This window comes from Argiope bruennichi, chromosome 10, assembly GCF_947563725.1.
Source record: "Argiope bruennichi chromosome 10, qqArgBrue1.1, whole genome shotgun sequence".
NCBI lineage: Eukaryota > Metazoa > Arthropoda > Arachnida > Araneae > Araneidae > Argiope > Argiope bruennichi.
Genome location: NC_079160.1, coordinates 62,536,624 through 62,558,371, shown reverse-complemented (window position 1 = coordinate 62,558,371; position 21,748 = coordinate 62,536,624). Strand labels below are relative to the sequence as shown.

Below are 21,748 nucleotides of genomic sequence, written 5' to 3'. Positions count from 1 at the left end.
ATAAAACGAATATTTAAAGGGCTTAAATATGTTCTATATACAAGAATTTTTCCTAAACGATATTCTAATATAAGTTCATCGACATTCCAAACGATATTTGAAGTGCTTAGAGTAATAAATATAATTTAAATAGGCATTTTTCAAAACGATATTTCAATGAGATTCTGATGATATTCCAAACGATATGTGAAGGATTTAGAGTAATAAATATATTTCAATAATTTTTTTCAAAACGATATTTTAATAAGATTCGGATGATATTTCAAACGATATTTGAAGGGCTTGGAGTAATGTATTTTAGTGACTTTTTTTTCAAAATGGCATTCCAATTAGATTTTAATATCTTTAAAATACTCTATGCGTCTTAATTTTTGAGAAAATTACATAAAATTGGTCTTAAAAATTTTGGATTTTGTATTTTATGGTGCGAATTTCTTTAAACAGTTAAAAATCAATTTTAGTTCAGAAAAACATAAAATTCTCTTGTGATTTTAGTACGTACGGATTAAAATATTTCTAATAATTTATGTTTAATATCCTGTTTTGCCCTTAACAAATTTTTATAAAGTAATAAGGAAGAAATAATAGAACAAAATAAAAAATTACTTCGCCTGAAATATCAAAACATTTTTTAATTAAAAAAAATAACGAGCTTTAACGAGTTTCCTTAAAGATCTCTGACGCATTTATTTCAATGAATTTGCATAAACAATTTCATAACTGTTAAGCGAAAGATTCGCAAAAATGCTTAATAGAGTCCGCCGTTTCTTTAACGTCTTATATTTTTAATTATTTTTCTTATATCAAGCACGTTGCCTCTGCGTGTGCGTAATTAAATTTAAATTTCTATATTTGCTTTCATTTTGATAATTTTAAAAGATATCATTGAAAAAAACTGTAGGAAGCAAAAAAAAAAAAAAAAATATCATTAAAATATCATCGATTATAGAATTTCTTCAAATTTTTTAATTGTCGCAAGAATGCCTTTCTTCAAATAGCAGTCACTAAATTCATCGCTAGAAAACATCAACATTTTGCGACCGATTAAAGTAATGGCACGCTTTAAAATGGAAAAATAACTTGCACACACCAAACACGGATTTTACTTTTCGGCTCAGAAAAGAATAGTGCTGCAAAAACTTTGAACCTGTGCAAGATGTTTTCCTTCAAAACGTTTGAACAAAATTAAGTTCCGCATAAAGACTTACATTTTTTACACGCAATATTTCAATCTGTAAAAGCTATAAAAATTAGATTTTTATTTACATATATTTAAAATTAATCTTTCTCTTACCTTTAATAATACTTATTCATCAAAAAATTTTCGTCTGAATAAGATTCTATATATGTTAAGAATTCAGTTAACCACGTGATCTTCCTGAGCGGAACTAGCTGCCAATCATGTATCACGTGGTCTCCCTATTGTCTAGTATATTTTTTTTCCCACCAGAAGCGAACTGGACTCCTGTACTAGGGGGAGTGTTATCTCCGCTCTCTCTCTCCCGAGAAATTTTATGTGTAGTTCTCTAGGTCTACTACACTATGGCGTATTCATGTGCCTTTTGTTGTTGATGTTACCAATAAACCCCAGAAAAGACAACATGTGTCTTCAAGTCATTTCACCCAGACCACAATCTTCACTATCAAATTAATTATTGTGGAATCAAGAAACGCAACGATAATTTGTTTACAAAGTATATATCCACAAAATGAAGAAAATGAATGTCCGATAAACTACTAAATACGAAATTTGTCTATACAAGATGAAAGGACATTAAAATATATAGAAAGCCAACGCGAGAAAGTATATATATAGATAGATATAGATATAGATATAGATATAGATATAGATATAGATATAGATATAGATATAGATAGATAGATAGATAGATAGATAGATAGATAGATAGATGGATGGATAGATAGATAGATAATGTGCATTAGATTAATGATAGTAAAACATCTTTCACTTCCAAATTATTGCTGGAGAAAAAGTGTCATTATGCTGGTACATTAAAATCTAGACTTGCTTTATTACGCTTAGTATTCTATTGTTTGAACTTTAACAATATTTCATTATTAGTATGGGAAAAGTAAGAATTATTCATTTACTTTTATTCACTCGCTTTTTATTCATTTTAACTTTATATTTGCATATCGATTGATTGGTTTAACTCAGTAAGCGAAGACGAATTTTGGATTTCGTATGAAAAAAAAAGAGAGAGCGAGAGAGCATGAATTGGCTTTACGCCAAACCTGGTCTGTGGAAAATACAATTCTGGCATAGATAACTTGAAAGACAAGTTAGAAAGACAAATGCATAATCATGGAAATCTTACGAAGTTATTGAAAAAAATGAATAATGAAAGTTTTAATCTTTTAAATCTAACAACTAATTTTTAAAATATTCAATTCAGCAAAATCGATTCAAGTTTAACAGCTGAGAAAATCAATTTTATTGATTAGGTCACACATACGATTAATTATTGCTGGTGGAAATAGTTATTACTTGCCGCCGGAAGAATACGCTTAGTTATTTAAAAGTTTAAAAGCATTGCTTTATTTCTAACACAAATTTCGATTTATTCACTATATTAAAAATTGTCGATTATTCGTGAAATAAAAGTTTTATCTATTGATATAAGCATTACTTTCTACGTAATAAAGGCCTTTTAATGAAAGCTTTTTCATGAGAATTTTTTATGTACAAAATGTAAATGTAAGAATATTTCTTTAACAAAAATGTAAGAATATTTCTTCAACAGCTAAAATTTTAAAAATTTCTCTATTTGAGTTTAATTGAATGAACTTTCATTTTCCAGGTTCTCTATTGAAATTTCTTTCTAGAATTTAACAAAAAACGTTTTCACTACAAAATCTTGAGGCTTTTCACTGAAGTGTGATGCATTAATTTCAGCTTTATGAATCGCTTGACCTCTGTAGTGAGCAAATAAAACATAATTTAACAAAAACTGTTGCAGTGTTAAAAAAACAGATAGTTTACATCGCTGTTGATGATTAAGATTTGAAAGAGCAAAATTGTTTGATTAGAATGAGGGCACAAGTCTTAACATTTCACAGAGGAAAAAATAACATAATTATCTGAAAAAGGTTCATGATATTTCAAGCTCCCTTAAAAAAAATTAAAAGAGAGATGTCTGCATTTTTTTAGCATCTGTGCCCATTATTTTTTTTCAAACAATATTTACTTGTGCCAGTTACAGACCAGACACCTTGGGGGAAAAAATTAAGAAAAGGTTCATCATTATAACTGAAAAAAATAATATAAATGTCATGTTGAGGTCATAAACTAAGTTCAAGAGAGGGGAGGAGGTAGTTATTTTTTCCTTAACTTATTAATACGATACAGGAGGTCAAAGATATCGTCCTGCCCTTCTCCCCATTCACCCTGGAGTATTCCTATCTTATAATTTTTTTAAGGTAAACACTTTTTAAAGCCTATTTTCTTTTTTCCGAAGAGATCTGAGTCATGCAGGCATTTACAGTTCATTATCTGTTTATGAAAGTCGGATAAAATATGAGATTGTACCCAACAAACATTTGGGGCCTCTCCACGCCGTTCCTTGTTCCCGCACAGCGATAGCGGGGTGCATTTCCCGTACCCAAATCGAGCCTCTTTAAGGACACTAATTAATTTATCTGTCAGTCTGGTCCCGCTCCTTCTTCGGCGAAAGCAAACGATTTCGGACCGAGAATAACACATTACGCAATTTGATAGAGGGTGACGACGAAGGATTTCGGTTCTCACATCTATGAATCCCTCCCTCTAAAAGCCCCAACTTAAAGGTCAACAAAAATCTCTGGATTTTGGTTTCTGACTCTTCCAGTTTTTGCCACCCTTTTTGCGGGCCTCTCACGCTGTTTAGTTTTTATATGGATGTTGTTTATATTACGGGATGGCTGCGTCGTAAAAACACTGGAATATGAAGACAAGGTCGAGAAGTTTTGTTTAAACTTCGTGAAAACTCTGGAAGTGAAGAAAAAAATGTGTTATTAACATAAACTTATAAGTGCTTTCACTCCAGAAATCTGTAACAAAAGCAATAGAAAGTACAACTAAAAAGGAATTTAGACAGACTTCTGAACATTGGCGGACTTACATATTTTGAGCCTTAAACAATGCACATTATGCACCTCCTTTAATAAGATGCACAATATAGTTTCCTAAATAGGCTGCACATGACTTTCTTAAACAACGAATGATAGCCCCAAATGGTATGAATTAAAATGAAATTCAGAAATATATGGCAATTATTGAACTTTAGAAATATTAATAGCAAAAGAATTAAGAAATCTCCCAAATATAAACCATTTTAATAATAAAAATTTTCAAATATATATATGCAGAACTTCATCTCATTTTTCATTAAAGTATTCTTCACTCCTCTTTATTATTTGTCTCTATATTTGGAAATGTGGTCAAGGCTCGAAACCTTACTTTATAGAAGCGTTCAAATCATTACAGTTATTGCAATTAATATTTGTTACCGAAAACAGCAAATATGTTTCAAAAACAATTACCATATATTGCTATAAATAATTTTAAAACAAAAGCTTTCTCTAAATCGGAACTATGAATAAATTATACTTTTAATTTAATTATTTAATTTGTCTTTTTTACACTTTTATAACACTATATGACTGATTCAATCACTGGCAGTATAAACTTTGAGAAATTATTGCCTTAATCATGTGATAAATGTTATAGTTTCGAGTTTTAGTTTAGTTTAGTCATTATCTCTCTGGACTTGAAACAATACGAGACATAAATATGAACAACACCTGAGAAAAGCACCTGAAACGGTAGCCACTTCTCCAAACTTTTGCACAGTACGAGAAAAAGAGCATTTGGACCAGATGGATGCATGTCTCCTACTATTTTCCAGTTTTGAGAGAACTTTCAAAAGCATAACCGAAATGTGTAGATTCGTCAAAATCTCAAATTCGAACTTCCTTTATATTTTGTTTACGAGAAAGTAAAAAAAGAAGCAATTCTCTTCTTTAAATTATGCATAAGACTTTCTGAAGTATTTTTAATATAAATGGGAGAAATAATGGAAAAAGAACAACACTTTTATTAAAGATTTGGTTTAATTAAATATAAAATATTTCAGATTCCATTTGGCTTTGAATAATAGTCCTATGAGATTTAAAATTTTCTTTACAACATATAAATATCAGGCTCCGTAAAATTTTTGTGCAAATAATAATAAAAAAGAAACTATTAAAATGTGCCGGTAGATGTTTATCTCAAAATTCTGCAGAAGAATTTGCGATAAGAAAAATTAGATTAACTTCAATATTTCTTAATTTTTTTAAGATTAAAGGGATAATAGACTCTTGCCGATGTCAAGAGAGAGCCTTAATCAAAAGTTTGATTAAGGCAATGACCTCTGTTTGAAGTCACGAAGATGCTAAGACACTTATCTTTCGAGATCTTAACAAAGACGTTATCTTAAAAACTGCTAACTAATCGAAGATTACTGATCTGAGTTTCATTTTTTGCATAAATTTATGGTCAGAAAGTCTTCAAGGAGCTTTTGTAAAAGATAATCTCATTATTCCATAAATATCTACAAGATTAATCGGACAAAAATTTTATGTCTAAATTATTAAATAAATTCTGCATTCCTTGGGATCCTTTAAATAACTGTATTATTTGAATAATTTATTAAATATTGTTCTGCTTTATACAATTTTGCTTGAGTAATAAATAAAAATGAAAACGCAGGAAATGTAATATCAGCAAACAATTTCAAAAATGTTATCGATTTATTTTCAGAATCGAAATAAGGAATTTTTATTTTAATCGAATGTCTCAGTTAAAATGAAAACGATTTTGAGAAATATTTCTTTCTGCATATTTAGTTCTGTAGTTAATGAAAAAAATTCGTTTGGAATTTTTTGTGGCAGCATTTCTGTTCATTTAATTTTTGATATTATGTTTCATTTTTCCGAAAAAGAAGAAAGTAGATGTTTCTTTATTTACTGAAGGAAATAATCAAGGTAAGTCAATTTTTGGCAAAAATATTGATTTTTTTCAATATTATTAGTTTTTTTAATTAAACCTCATTTGTTTCCGCATTCGTTCTTTGATGAGTATACAAATTTGAATTACATACGTATTGATATTATGTAAATCTTTGTATTCTATTTTTTTCATAAATTCCAAATTTTGATATGAAAGACCTAAATATAGAAGGAGCGGATATAATTTGCACAAATTTAGTATAATAATTTCTACATATATTTTATAATTCCTGATCAACAGAATAAGGAATCTGTTTTAAAAATTTTATATTTATTTTAATGCTTCATAATATGAACAAATTAAAAATTTCTAATTATTAATCAATCGGAAGATTAATCGATTGATGATAATTAATCGAAAGATTAATCGATTTCGATTAATTATTAATTAATCGAAATCTAATTATTAATAATCAAAATTTCTAATTATTAATCAATTTAACGAATATTCGCAGTACTTTTGTTAATTTAGGAAATAAATAATATATTTTGTAATTAACTGATAGATTTTGTACAAATCATTAGATAGACATCTGAACTAGAAGATTTTTGCTTTACACCGCGTTTCAGATACAGAATATAATATTTCTTCCACTTTTTAAATACCTTTCGCTTTTAACTGTTTTATTTTTGTTTCATAAGGGATTTTAAAAATATTTTATGTAAAAATGAAATACTATAACTATTTTATTACATTTTTTATAAGTATTAATCTCTATAGTGATCTCATACTTCAATTCTAGGATTTTAATAAATTCTTGTTATTTGACTACATATACATTTGCAAAATTCTTATATTTTCGAATTATTATGCTTTTCTTCTTCAATTTAGTTATGTAAATCCTCTTTGAACCTACATATGGACTATTTTTAGCCTGATATTGTAATTTTGAAGAGGGTGTTACATTATGAAGCGGGCGACATATTATCTTATCTCCAGAGGCGATTTTAAATATTTTGAGGCCATCAGATAGCGCAAATCATGAGATCAATTTAGTTTTCAGAACATTTTTAATGATTTTTTTATGTCAATGGTTTATATTTTATTCATTTTGCAATATAATTTATATAATATATATTTTAATATGTATTTATGATATATATTTTAATCTATTTAATATATATTTTATTAATTTTGCAAATATTTTTTAAAATTATGTATTATGATAACAGATTGCCCTGTTTCCATTTTTGTATTCCTTATAATTGAAGCAAAAATTCAGTTTTTATAAATATTCTAATAATTAATTAAATGTAATGAAATACATAGGAATCAGCACAATTATGAGTGATTTAGTGTTAATATTAATATATATTTATCATTCGAAGAATTTATATTCTTTAAAAATTAATTTCGTAATTGGGGAAAACAAATTTTTGATCACCCTGCTTGCCGCCATAAGTAACTGCAATGACTCCTTTTGTAGAAATCCACTACTGCTTGTTTCCCTTCTTTATATGTCCCACTAACCAATAGGAGGACGTCTGACCCTCGATGAATTGGATATATACTAGGTTCGATATACTAGGATCCTAGGTTTATACTAGGTCCTCAAATATATAACTGCTGTTTCATAAAATTGGGTTTCAAATATACGATTCCTCCAATGACAAGTCTATGCTATGCTTTGAAACAGTAGTGATTGTTCGAGGCACTACTCAATTGTTATTTTTGATATCATCGAATAAAAGTAAAAATTTGATTATTCATAAAAGGGAAACTTATTTCGAAATTATGATGAGGGATTTTAGAGATTTATAAATTTCTTGTTCCAAAAGATTAGAATATATTAATTTTTTTAAAAAAATTGGTTGGATAGTGCAATGATTTAATATTTCATAATGTTTATTGAAATTTAAAATATTACATTTATTAAATATCATAAATTGACTACCCCAACCTGCCCGAAGGCACACTGAAAAAAATAACCAGACCACAGTGACTTTGGCGGTAACTGGCTGAGCCCTAAGGATCATCACCGGTTACGATGCTTCCACGTTCTCGTGGGAAGTACGTCCCGTCATTGATGGGGCCCCTACTTTTGTGTACCCACCAGGATAGCAAGAACCAACCACCATACCGGAAGCTTCTCGGTATCATTTTTGAGGTGCCCTCCAGTGGGAGGCATTTATAAAATATTAACAAATTAATGTTATTTACATTAATTATGTCAGAAATTTAAAATAATAAATTTTTTACTTACTTAAAATATTACAAAAGCTTTATGACTTAAGTAAGAGTCTTATGTTTAAAAAAAGCTTTTTTGTATTTTGGGAGCCGAAAAATGCCATTCATCATTAGAAAATGAATTTTTGCTGATATTATAAAAACATATTTAAAGAAAAGACTTTACGAAAGAAAAAGGGCGCATAAGTACAAGAAAAAAAACATCTGTTTGCATTTGCTAGAGAATGAAAATCTTGATAAGAAATACACCCATGCCTTTCAGGGCAATATTTACTAGGCGTTTTCTTCCAAAATTAGATAAAAACTTATACGAGCTTAAACTTTTTAGCTCGTATTTGTGTTTTTTTTTCTACAAGAGAGTTTTAATATTGATGAAAGATTTTATCTCCCAAACAAAGTGTAGGAAGATGATAGGTCATTTTTTTCGTCAATGACCTAAAAACCCTGGCGTGAAAAAAAAAACGATTTTGGTTTACTAGAAGAAGCAAGTAGTAAACAACAAAACATCAACTGCAATCGTAACATACACAAAACTCTGTCTGTGGGAATTCAGCGATTTTTTTTTTTTTTTTTACTGAAGGTATGATACGTTCCGTAATCTGGAATATTTCGAAATTTATTTTCACCAATTTATCTTTACCAAAAGATGTAATGAGTGGATAATAGATCTTCATTGATACCTTAAGAAATTAATCATTGTTCCTACAATAAACAAAGCACCACATTAGCACAAATAATTTATTAATAATTTTGTAGTTGAATTATATGATGTGACACACCAAATCACAGCCCTTACTGATTCTTAAATTGTTTGAATGGCAGACCAAGTGCCAGAATTCATATTCGACAAATCCACAATTATATTGCTTTATTTAACACCTTTTGTTCCACCTTTCGAGACACTTAAGCGAACAAAATTACAGAATTTTGAAATTCTATACAGAACTTGAAAACATCTCTCATGTATGATGAAGCCATACTAAAGAGGTGTTCAAGTCCATACGTAAAAGTACTATGATTTTTTATGCATTTATAGATGGAGATATGCTACTATACTCATTATCACGATCGCCACTGGCGCTGAGCCCAAAATTAAGTTATCCATTGCGCGCGATATGAAATTTCCTTTTTCGAGAATGGCAACATGTATGCAAATAGAATTGTAAATATTAATATTTAGTACGGAAATAAATGGAGGGAGATAAACATGGCTGTTATTTTTTTCTTATGAAAGTATTTATAAAAGTATTTTGGGTGGAGAAACGACTGAATGAAAGGAAATTCATATAGAATCTACTTGCAATCAACGGAACCGTTCTGATATGAGTTCTATGCTTTTTATATTTTATAGTCATATATAAAATGAATAAATGTTTAACTATATTTATTTTAAGCTACTTTAAAATCCGTCATCTTGTCTTATGTTGGATATATTCTATCTTTTAAGGGCATCTTTCTATCTTAATTTGTTCGCATTTAAAATATAAGGAGCAAATAGAACTTCACTTCATCACTCAAATTGAGTAATATATCGGATTTTCCTTTCGTTGATTTGTAATTTCTATTTATATGCCTTATATAGTATGTTAGTTGGACATAATTGGGGTTTAATCGTTGGACATAAAGAATGGTTTAATGCTTTTAACTATATAATCAAATAGGAAATTACTCATGATGATAAAGTAGTAAATTTCACAAGGTTTAGTTTCTTACTTCCTGTGCACGAGTATACAAAGAGAAAATATTGCTATCATCAAAAAATTCGAGATTTTGACAAATCTCCCCGAGTTCGAAAAATACATCTTTAAAAATTATGTCTGTCTGTCCTATTTCTGAACAAGATGGCACAAAATCGTATAGAGATATATGAATGAAATAATTTCGTCTCTAATCCTAGCAACAAAATTTGTCGTAAATTTAAATTTTGAACGAAATTCATTCTCAAGAAGTCTGACTGTCAGAGCATGAGTAAACACGATAGCTATAAAATGGAAAGAGTTAGATGAATTAGAAAAAATTTGATGCACATTCTTAAATATTAGTTTCAAGTTTTGAACCAAATCCTCTGAGGGGCTGACCGTCTGTCCCTCTGTACTTTCAGACATTGGTAAATGCAATAACACAAAAATGCATCAACTTAGACGAATAATATTTGGTATATAGTTTTACCATTTAGAGTGTAGCTTTTTCTAAAGTTTTGTTCAAATTTTTCAAGAGGTTGATCGTTTATCAATCAATAGTTTTTCATAACTATAGTCACTTAATTCAAAAACGAAGCTACTTGGATAAATGAAATTTATTATACATATTTATCATCTAATGTATGTAATTTAATGAAATTTTGAAACAAATCCGTCAAAAGATTGACCGTCTGTCAGTCTATCATTCTCATGCATGTAAACATGATAACTCAAAAGTTTCTATAACTTTTATAACTTTGATAAATAAAAATAGGTTTGTAATCTGTTATTACAATTATAGTTTTCGGTCAAATTGCAATTTTGTGCTTCCAGTTGTCGTTTTTCAAAATATATACAGTGGGTAAAAAAAGTTTCCGTACGGAAGACTAAAATAAAAATAAACTAGCATAATTTCTAATCTTTGCTTTTTATCTTTATAAACTATTTATATATTGTTAATATGAGTCTTTAAAAGGGAGTTTCATAATAAATTTCTATTTTTTACAAAACTTAGCAAGTCCGTTTGTAATTTTTAAGATAAATGACGAAGTATTATGCAAAAAAATGTTTCCGTACGCAACATACAAATTCCTCTTGACGTGCTCTACAATTAATCCACAGTAAATATACGAAGTTTGACAGTTTGTCAAAGTGAAGAATACGACATAACAACAGTTGTTTAATTCCAATTTTTCGCTGATCGTCTTGAAAATGGAAATTCAGAAATCCATTCGAGAGTTAGTGATTCGGTTGAGAAAAAATGGATTATTTATGAAAAAAAAATCAGTGAGATGGCTTACAAACCAAAGTCTACTGTGCAGTGTATTATTGAAAGATACCGTGATGTGTAAACATTTGAGAATAGAGATCGATTCGAAAGAATTCCGAAGTTAAATCGCTTGCATAAAAGAAATATCATGTGTAAGGTGCAAGATAATCCCTCGGATTAGTGCACTTAAACTTGCAATTGATTTAATGGTTAATTACAACATTAAATTCGCATCTTAAATTGTGAGAAATGTCATTTAAAAAAAGGTTAAAATGGATGTGTGGCCCGTAAGAAGCCTGTTATAAATCTCTGCTACAGAAAAAGCGTCTCGAGTTTACAAAGAAACATATAAGCAAGCCTCTATCTTTTTGAGAAACGGTCTTTTTTAGTGATGAATCAAAATTTAATATCCATGGGTCAGATGGTAGAGTTATGATCTGTAGGGAATCAAAACAGCATATGTTACTTAAGAATTTATGTGGAATTGTGAAGCACGGTGATGGTTGGAATATGGTATGGGGGTGTATAAGTGCTGCTGGTGTCGAATATTTGTTTTATAAATGGAAATATGGATTTGCACGTACATCTTGGCATTCTAAAACAAAACGTTTTAACAAATACAGATACACTGTCCCTTTGAATGGAATTTACTTTTCAACAGGACAACGATCCTGAGCACACCTCCGAGATTTGTGAAGAGTAATGTCTCTGTAATGTTAAAAAACAGCTTCAGAACCCACCCCAGTCTCCCGATATAATCTTTATAGGACATTTATTGGAAGAAATCTGTCGTGAACTAAAAACATATGACACAAGGAACAAGGTTGATCTCAAAAGGGTTATTCAAGACATTTGGAGTAGTATTTCTCCAGAAACAACAACAAAAAAAAAAAACTCATGGGGGTTATGCCACAACATTTAAGTTTGGTTTGGTTTGGTTTGGTTTGGTTTGGTTATATTAACGTCCCGTTTGAAGCAACACTAGGGCTATTTTGGGACGGACCTCGTAATTTTGAACCGCGGTCAGATGACGAGGATGCCACAACATTTGAGAGAAGTGATAAAGGTCAAAGGAAGGCCTACCGATCATTAAATGCAAGTTGGTTCAGCATGGAAAAGGTTTTTCATGTACTATATAAATACCGTACGGGAACTTTTTTGTTCCTTATTATTGGCATTTTTTTATAATTTCAATTTAAGTATTTAATTTTCTTCATAGTTTTTCCTTTATAATATTCATAAATAATAAATGAAATTGTGTTAAACCAATTTTAAAATTTTCATTTTCATAACAAAATATTTTGTGCCAAAAATTAAACTTTTATTAACAGTCATAGTTGGGTACGGAAACTTTTTTTATCCACTGTATATTTTGCAACATATATATATATATATATATATATATATATATATATATATATATATATATATATATATATATCGTTCACTTTTTGATTCTTTAATAAGATTTCAGAAACAATTCGAGATTCGAGTTTCCAACATTTTTTTTACTAATATTAATATGCAAATGTATTTGTTTTTAAGTACCTTTTTAATTTTAATTAAATTTTAAAATTTTAATTTTAATTAAATTTCTACAATTTTTTCGACATTTTTTTAATTATCATGTAAATAATTCATTTTAATGTATATCTTATTAGTAAAATAAATGGAATAAAAAAGTTTCGACAAAACCGAGAGTACTTGGAAAGATGCCAATTGTACAAACTTTATTTTTTTATTTTGCTGATTGAAAGTTAAAGAATGTATACTGAAAATAGTTCGACCGAACGCTATTTTAAGAAAATGGCTAGCTAAATTCAGCTCTGCATTCTTATTTATTAGTTTTTTCTGTTTATCTTTGTATACATTGTAGCCGAAAGCAGATCACACGGAATAAGAGAGCCAAAATTAGCTTTCTGTTTGACAGAGATTTCTAAAAATATCTTAAATCTGAACTTATAGAAAAGATTTTGCTTTCTGCGGAATCGCTTCAGTTAGCTTCAGATATTTCTGTCAGTTTCAGATAGATTAAATCGTTTGCAGACGTTTTCATTTCGTTCACGGAAGTGGATCATTTCCGGAATTGCATGTGGTTTTAAGAAGAGATTATGGCAACATCTGATATCGTCATAAGCCGCTCGAGATCTCTTTCCTGGAAACTTTTTAAAGAGGGAGGGGAGATGCATTAAATGAAATCTTGCTTTTTTTAAAAAAAGAAGTTTCTTTTTTAAAAAAATTAATCGTAGATCACTGATTTTCATTAATTGCTTATGTAATGAAGTGTATTGTATCAAAATTTATCAAAAAATATATCAATATAAAGTTTTTATTAATTATATATATATATATATATATATATATATATATATATATATATATATATATATATATAATCAAAATTAATAAATTTTTATGATGTTATCATATTTTAAAGAGTCTTCGAATCTACAAAAATAAATTAATTATTACATTGAATTCGAAAGAAAGTTTAATTAGTTTTTTTTCCCCATTTTGAAACTATACGAAGTAATTTTTTTCCCGATATATAAATCAAAATCTAAATATAATTATCCTTAATGATATTAAAATGGAACTTCAGTTATTAAAGTTCATCCTTTAAACTTTAACAACATCTGAATCATTAAACATTTACAGGAATACATTTTTCTGAATAGAAAATATAGCATATTTTAAAAATATATGCCTCAATAGAAAGTCTTGAAAAATTATTCTGATTTTGTAAAAAAAAAGTTAATAACCACATTTACTCACAAACTATTCGCATTTGGCAGTCAAGTAGTCCGTCAAGATTAATAATAGCTAAGAATTTTAATTAAATATTTCGTGTTACTTGGTTTCAGTGGCTTCACGCTTCACCAGCAAAATATTTTTAAACTTCGAACTTTAATAGACATATAGCATTCTATTAATAGACATATAACATTTAATAGACATTCATTCTATTGTGCTATTTATTTTCCAAATTTTCCGTCTTTATCTTCATATATCAAATTATGTTTTAAAAAAGAGCAACGGTATTGAAAAATAGCCGCTCTGTAAAAATTGTTCACCATTGCTTGGTTTTGAAGTTAAACCTAAGTAAGCTAAAATTTGAACCTTTGAAGTTAAAATTTGTACCGATATTTAATTAATTGGAATTTCAAAAACAAACTTCCAAAGAACAGATTGAGTGAATAGAATAAAATGCAGCCCTTGATAAAAAGAAAAAAAATCGTTACAAATTGATCATGTATGTATAAGACTTGATTTCCACATTTATTTACTGGAAGTACTTGCTGGTGGAATGGCATCTTTCCGCAACACATCTTTCCGCAAAGGTTTAAACTTGCGTGAATCCGCAAAGAACTTCGCAACTCCGCAAAAATTTTATCTTATATGCATAAAAGATAATTTCTGCATTTATTTACGAAAAATAATTGTTGATGTAATGAGTATTATATATTGTATGGTTTGATAGAAAATATTCAAAATTTGATCATGTATGTATAATCTAGAATGTCTATATTTTTTTACAGAGAATAAATGCCGGTGGAAAGGATTTTATAATAAGGTAGTTTTTAAAAAATCATAGTCATAAACTTTTAGAAAAACAATTTTATATTAATCAATAAATATTTGGCAAGAAAATGTAAGACTAATGATTCAGTTCTTGCGAACCATCAAGTATTTGTTGCAACAATAATTTGAAAAATTAGTTGAATAAAAATCATATATTCACTCACGAGAAATATATTGCAATAATATAATATTTGACTCCTTGCATCTTTAGTAAAATACACATTTCTATCACATTTTTATTTTTAAACTATTGAACTGTTAATATCAGTTAGATTAAAAATGTTTTCCCTTATAATTACATATTTATTATTTCTAGTCATACTTTTATAAGACTTTATTTACTCTTAACAGAATTCTCTATGTAAAGAAGAATTTTGTAATATTAAATATATAGGTAATGTTTTTTATATTTGATAATCGGCATTAACAAATTTAGAGTTTACAAGTTTTGAAATACTTCTTATTTTTTAATTATAAATAAATGTCGATTTAATTTAGAAATTCAAATTTGCCTCTTGAGTTATTATGACGTTCTATATAGATCGCTTTTCTTTTGCATTTAAAGTAGAAATGACGTGTTATGCACGTTTAACGTATTTATATTATGCCTTAGCTTTGGAGGAGTTATTTAACGTTTTGTGAATTAATTTATAGCATAAGAGGTCAACATTCACTCAGCAGGTATACATTTCGCTAAACAAATTCTTAATTGTTTACTCAAATAAAGTAGTCATTAAGGTTTCTATCAATCCAAAAGATGTCAATCAAAAAATTTATTTTTTCATAATAGACTTCCAATTCCAAAATTTTTACTTTTAATTTCTTTTCTACTGAATTCACAGTTCGAATGTTTAATGAAAATATATATTCTGAAGTTACAGGAAATATATTAAAAATTAGTAGAATAACATATATTTCAAAAGTTTTATATAATAATAAAATTTACCCTTTCAAAATGTCATCAGTTTAAATCCCAGTTATATTATTTGAAATCCGTAACCAATTATTTGAATTTTTTCAACTTAAAAGCTTATAAACAATTTGTGATCTTAGTTTTCAATCAAAACTGAGTTTTAAAATCTATTAAAAATAACATTCGTTCTGCTGTATAAAAAGCTGTTTATTTATCTTTTTTTTATTTTTTGTCACATATCATGTTTGTTTAGATCTTTTTTTGAAAAATTTCGCCATAATCCAATTTTTCTGCCAAAATTCTTTATTAAAATTTATTTTATAAACATTTTATAATCATTATATATTATATATTAAAGAAAACATTCTCTTTTAAAACTATACAGAAAAAAATCCCCGATTGCAAGGTTGAAATAATGATAAACAGGATATGCATTTGGAAATGAAGAATTTCATTCTTCGAAGACATCTCCAATAATTTCTTTCAATCTAATCGATAACATTATGAAAAACTAAAAGCTATTAACACACACTTATTAAAAATTATTTTATACTTGTAATGAAAAAAAATGAAATAATTTATATAAAAGTTTCTTTTGTTGAGTAAAATTGATTCGTTCATTTTTTTTCTTACAAACGGTAATTTCTAGTACTTTTTTTTATAAACTACTCCCTTATTATCATCACTAATTTATAAATAAACTATCACATCGAATGCAATTACTAACTAAGCACTTTTTTATCTTTAAAAAAAGCATGAGAAGCAAAAATATTACATATTTTACTAAGATAATTGGTCATTTTTTAATTTTCATCTCATAATTCTCGGAAGAATAATAACGTATAAAATAAATCTTACATTTGATAGCAGATAGTCCATTTGTCATTTCTGATTGCTAACTCATTTTATGTTTTCCATTACGTTTAAGCCGTTAATGCATCTTAATTATTGAATTTATATGACTGTATTATAAATTAAATATCTGCTCAATATTCAGACCACAAACGTAAACTATAAAGAAAAAAGACAACATTTTTTAAATCTTATTGGCAGGTTTTTATTTTGCTCGAATTAATTTATTAGAACTCAAAGTTTTATAGAACCACACTATGATGTGGATTACGCTTTATAATATGAATTTCCCATGAAATTTATTTATTCCTTATATGGGTTAACTAAAATGGTTCCACAGAAAAATTTATAAAATATTTACAAACTACTGATTTTTTTCATTCAATCTTTAATATGTTATTTTTATATATTTGTCATTTACATTAAAACTGAATGTTTAGTAATTCTAAAATTCCAGTATAGACACAATATGTATATTTAAACACATCTCATCTTCTCACGATTCATACGCAAAATAATTTATTCTCGGAAAAAAATGAATATTTTCTTTTAGATTTAGAAATAGAAAATCATTTTATCTTTTATCTCATCTTTTTTAGTGTTAATACATTTTATTAAATAAAGCATATTCTGAATGATTTACTTCTTTTTTTACGAATTTCTATTAATTTTCCGTTAATTAACTAATTTACGAGAAATTTTTAATTCTAAAGTTAAAATTTCAAATTTTGATATGGAAATTAGAGAAATCATCAAAATCGTACATCAAAAACTCTTGTATTGTAAAAAAAATAACCTTCTGTATCGAAATTTACTTATACATTTACAGAATCTAGTTACTCACAATCAGCAATTTCAATAGTAATGAACAAATATTTAGTTCTGATTATATGAAGTGGTTTTTTTTAGATTGCCAAAGATTATAAGAGTTTTTTGTTTTTTCCATTCTCATGAGTTAATTCTATTTTTAATATATAAAGATAAAATAAATAATATTTTAAAATCAAGTTTCTTCCATGAAAAAAAAAATCGTTTTTGATTGTTTTAAATTCATTTAAATCTACTTTTTTAGCCAACAATTTCTATTTAGTATTAACGTCAAAACGTTTATTAAAAAATACTTCGTTATATCACTATAATGTTAATATTTTGATTAATGATAAGCGGCATGGAATACTCATATTCTTTGTTAATTCGTGAAATAGGAACTTTTTAAGTGTTTAAATGCATTAATTCTAAAAATCGCAGAGAAATAAAAATATTTCAAGCAAATTTTTTGAACAGTATAACAATTTGATTCATTACAATTTCTACTTTAGATTCTATTTATTTTATAATATGAAGCATAATCAAAATAATAAATTGATTTAATTATGAATATTACAAATTTCGTTGATTCTCAATATTTTTTAGGAAAAGGGTGGATTGAGGATTTATCAAATTTTTGGATACTGGAGCATTCTGTTCTTCCACAATTTTTTATTTACTAATGTATTAAAATTTCATTTACATCAATTTCAATAAATCGTTATCAAATTTTGCAGTAAAATAAAGAATTATCAAAACTAAAATAAATATTAAAATAGCTTTAAAAAAGAAAGAAACTCAAAAAATTATAAATGAAACTGCCTCTTTATATATGTCTTATAATCTGATGTAATTATATAAAAAATTAAATATTCATTAAAAAAATTTTAAAACCGAAAAGAAGAATGTGAAATAAAACTTCTTTAATTGATAAATAAAACATTTTTTAGAAAACAAGTAAATTGTAAGCAAAAAAAGCAAATCACTGCTAAAATTAAGAATTTTTGAAAAATAAGAATTCGAAGTGAAGAAAGATAAACTAAATCAGAAACTGAATTGTTTACGGCTAGGCTTGAACACATATTCCTCTCAAATTATCTCCACTTCAGGAACAATCTCTGAAAGAAATAAAAATAGAATTCTTACCTTGCATCCTCCGAGAAGTCCAGACGATACATGACTCATCCACTTAAGGCGACTTACCTTAATCATAGTGGTCTCTGAAGATATTGGGTGCTGAAGACAGAGAGATGATGTTCGTGCGAATCGAAGGTCGTCAATGGAACTGAGGAGCACTCGCGACTGCCGGCTTTAATATGCACTTGGGAGGAACTGATAGGCCGATAGCAGGAAGAGGAACTCCTAATTGGTTGAAACTATTTTTATAAAAAGTTTGTTTTCTCTCTAGAGTTTTGGGGAGGGGAGGGGGGGTGAGAGGAAGGTATTTTTGAAACTTGAGCTGCGAGATAGGGAATCGGGCTATCTGATCGAGATTGAACTTTCAGTAAGGGGGCACTGTGCATTCTCCTGTTCGCCACAAGCGCAAGTGAACTGTGATAATGGAGCATACGATAAACAGGGCGCACCTGCAGGAATTTTTTGTCCAAAGCAATGGCATGTGTTACTACGTAATACTATCCTCTCAGTTTTCGGTTTAGTATATTGGTTCTGAAAAATTTCTCTGTAAATCGAAATCGAGCAATTCAATGCAACTCCTGTTCTGAAATAAATGCTCAATGAATCTGTCAAATTTGTAATAAAACTTTTTGTCCAAAGCAAGGGCATATGCAATTCTATTATACTCTCTGGTTTCGATTACCTTGTGTATTGGTTCACCAAAACTGCGCTTTAAACAAAAACCACTCAATTTGAATTCAAATTTTCTGTGGAAAGAGAATATGCAAAAAATCATTGTCCTATATTATAAATATACAATATATATTGTCTTACAATACATATTGTCCTACAATATATATTGTCCTACAATATATATTGTCCTACAATATATATATATATATCTTTACTTCCCAGCATCAGCTGGGAAGTAAAGAAAAGTGATGGATATATGAAAATTATTTTCTTCTAAATTCTTCTTGTTAGAGTTATTTCTTTTCAAATTTTGTACTTTCTTTTAAATTCTTCAACATTTGTAAGCAAAAATATTTTTAAACAATATCTTGGTTTATGTGATTTAATTAAAGTATACTAATAAATTTGACAAAGAAAGAGAGTCTAATTCCTGATACTTAATTAGCAGCATCAATGCTTTTTCTGTGATTTACGCTTCCATTTCACAGTACCGGATGAAAAATATCATTTGCAGAAAAATTGTCTGATCTTTTATCTGTGCTCTGAATTAATCTTCTTTAATAAAACTTATCGACCACCTTACAAACTATGCCAAATTTCAATATCTTTAAGTAAAACGGTCTGGACTCTAGAGCGCCAGCACTCACACACACACACAAACACATACATTCATTTTTATTATTAGTATTATAGATTTTTTTTTCATTTTCTTAATTTTGTGAAATGCTCATATTTTATTTATTTATTATAAATTCTTGATTCCTATAATTCTTGTTTTTACATATTTATATTTAAGCAGACAATTTATGTTTATAACTAGTCCAAATTAGAAATACTTGGATGAAAGTCAGATCGCTCAAAGAAAAAAATCCCTAATTTGAATCTCTGCCTGAAGATGGCCCTTTATAAATTCTTTAGGTCGGATTATTTGTTTCCTCCCTTTTATTCCATTTTATCCTTTTTTCCTTTTCAACTTAATATTTATTTATTTATAATTTGGATAAGTTCACTTGTGTTTTAGATGTATCATCATTAGCGCGCTCTAAATACTACACATATTTCTTTTTATAGTTTTGACTCTGGAAATATTTACTTTTAAGTTAGTTTCATAAAATTCCTTTAATTTTTGGTTGCTTTTTTATAAATGGTGTCATAACTAAATAAACATATTGAAATTTATTGGATAATATTAAAACGTTGTCATGTATAATTGATTAGATTCTTAATTTTGCAAATTTATTTATTTATTTATTTATTTTGCCACTTCACTAATAAACGCTTTTTAATCGACCTGCCTGCAATTCTGTTCCGTCCAGTGGTCTTCGAAAACTATTATCCTGTATAGCTGGAAACCCGCCATAACTTATTTTATAGCAGATGGGCTTAAAATCTTTGCATTAGAAATTTAAAACAACATAAATGGATAGATTAGGATAATAAAGATTCAATTGTTGGATTTAGTTTTAAAATAAATAGTTATCGTGCACAGATTTTTATTAAAAGAGAGTAAAGTAAAAAAGAAAAATGTAAATTTGATTCGATATTTTTCTTTTTGTTGTTGTTGATTTAAAAATCAGGATACAAACGCACTGATTCTATAATACATTCTATTTTTAAAATTACGTATCTGTGTAATCTTCCTAAAGCATACTGCATACTATTTTAATCACCACCATATCATTGCTTTGTTTAAGCATCCTGATATTATTTATCCTTGTCAAATTGCCATTCTTACTTTATCTTTAAAGTAATGACGTCTTTTTTTAGCAATTTCTTCTCGCCAATTATGGGAAACTTGTATACCAATGGACTTAAAATAAAAAGATGATTACTTCTGATGTTATCATCGAACTTCTATCTTAAGATTACTCAGACGATTTTTTTTTAATTCCAAATTCTGATAATTAAAACCTAGAAAAATCGTGCTCTTGAATAAATGAGACAGATAAAACTCTCATATTTCAACATTTAGATTATGGAAGGACGAAATCTCAAAATACTATCTTAAAATGCATGTAAGAGGAAAACCCTTTTTTTTTTTTATCAGGTTATTGATTATGATCTCCTTTGATCCTTCATGAGACCAATTGCTTTACTCGCGTACGAAGTATGCAACGAGAACGTACTGTAATAATCAAAAAGCTAAAACTCGGTATTTTGACGAATCTCGGAACAAAACAATAAGAGCTAAACGAATAAAATTTGGTATCTGATTTAACATCTAAAATGGTGATATATATTAAATCTGGAATTAGATACGTCAAAGGATTGATCATCTGTCGGTCTGTACTTTCACAAGCATGTAAAAATGATAACTCAAAAACGCAAAGGCTTAAATATATGAAATTTAGTATATGATTCTATGGTTATGTCAAATTTTGGTTTCAATCGGTCAGGAAAAAAAACGTTAAAATTGTAATTTCGGTTTTCTGGTATTTGTGTGTTAACTGAATCCAAGTGATTTATCGCCAAAAAAGATCACCAAAGTTCCCGCGTTAAAAGGCTCTTTCATAGTTATTGTTCGCCAATTAGCATGCGGTAATAATACACATTTATTAAAGAGTGTGCAAGAAAGTATAGGAGATACAGCTCCCACC

The 21,748-nt window shown here is 27.9% G+C and overlaps 1 protein-coding gene across 2 annotated transcripts in view; it reads right to left on the bottom strand.

Annotated features, from left to right (window-relative positions):
* The window catches only part of LOC129989159 (uncharacterized), a 32,263-nt gene extending 13,569 nt beyond the window's left edge, over positions 1 to 18,694 (bottom strand). Inside the window, exon 1 of one of the 2 annotated variants that reach the window (XM_056097510.1) lies at positions 18,546 to 18,694. In XM_056097510.1, the coding sequence (XP_055953485.1) occupies positions 18,546 to 18,554 (9 nt within the window). In that variant the 5' untranslated portion in view covers positions 18,555 to 18,694. Of the gene's footprint in view, positions 1 to 18,488 lie in introns of both variants that reach the window. The other variant, XM_056097508.1, reaches the window with a different exon arrangement.
* Between the last annotated feature and the right edge of the window lie 3,054 nt (positions 18,695 to 21,748).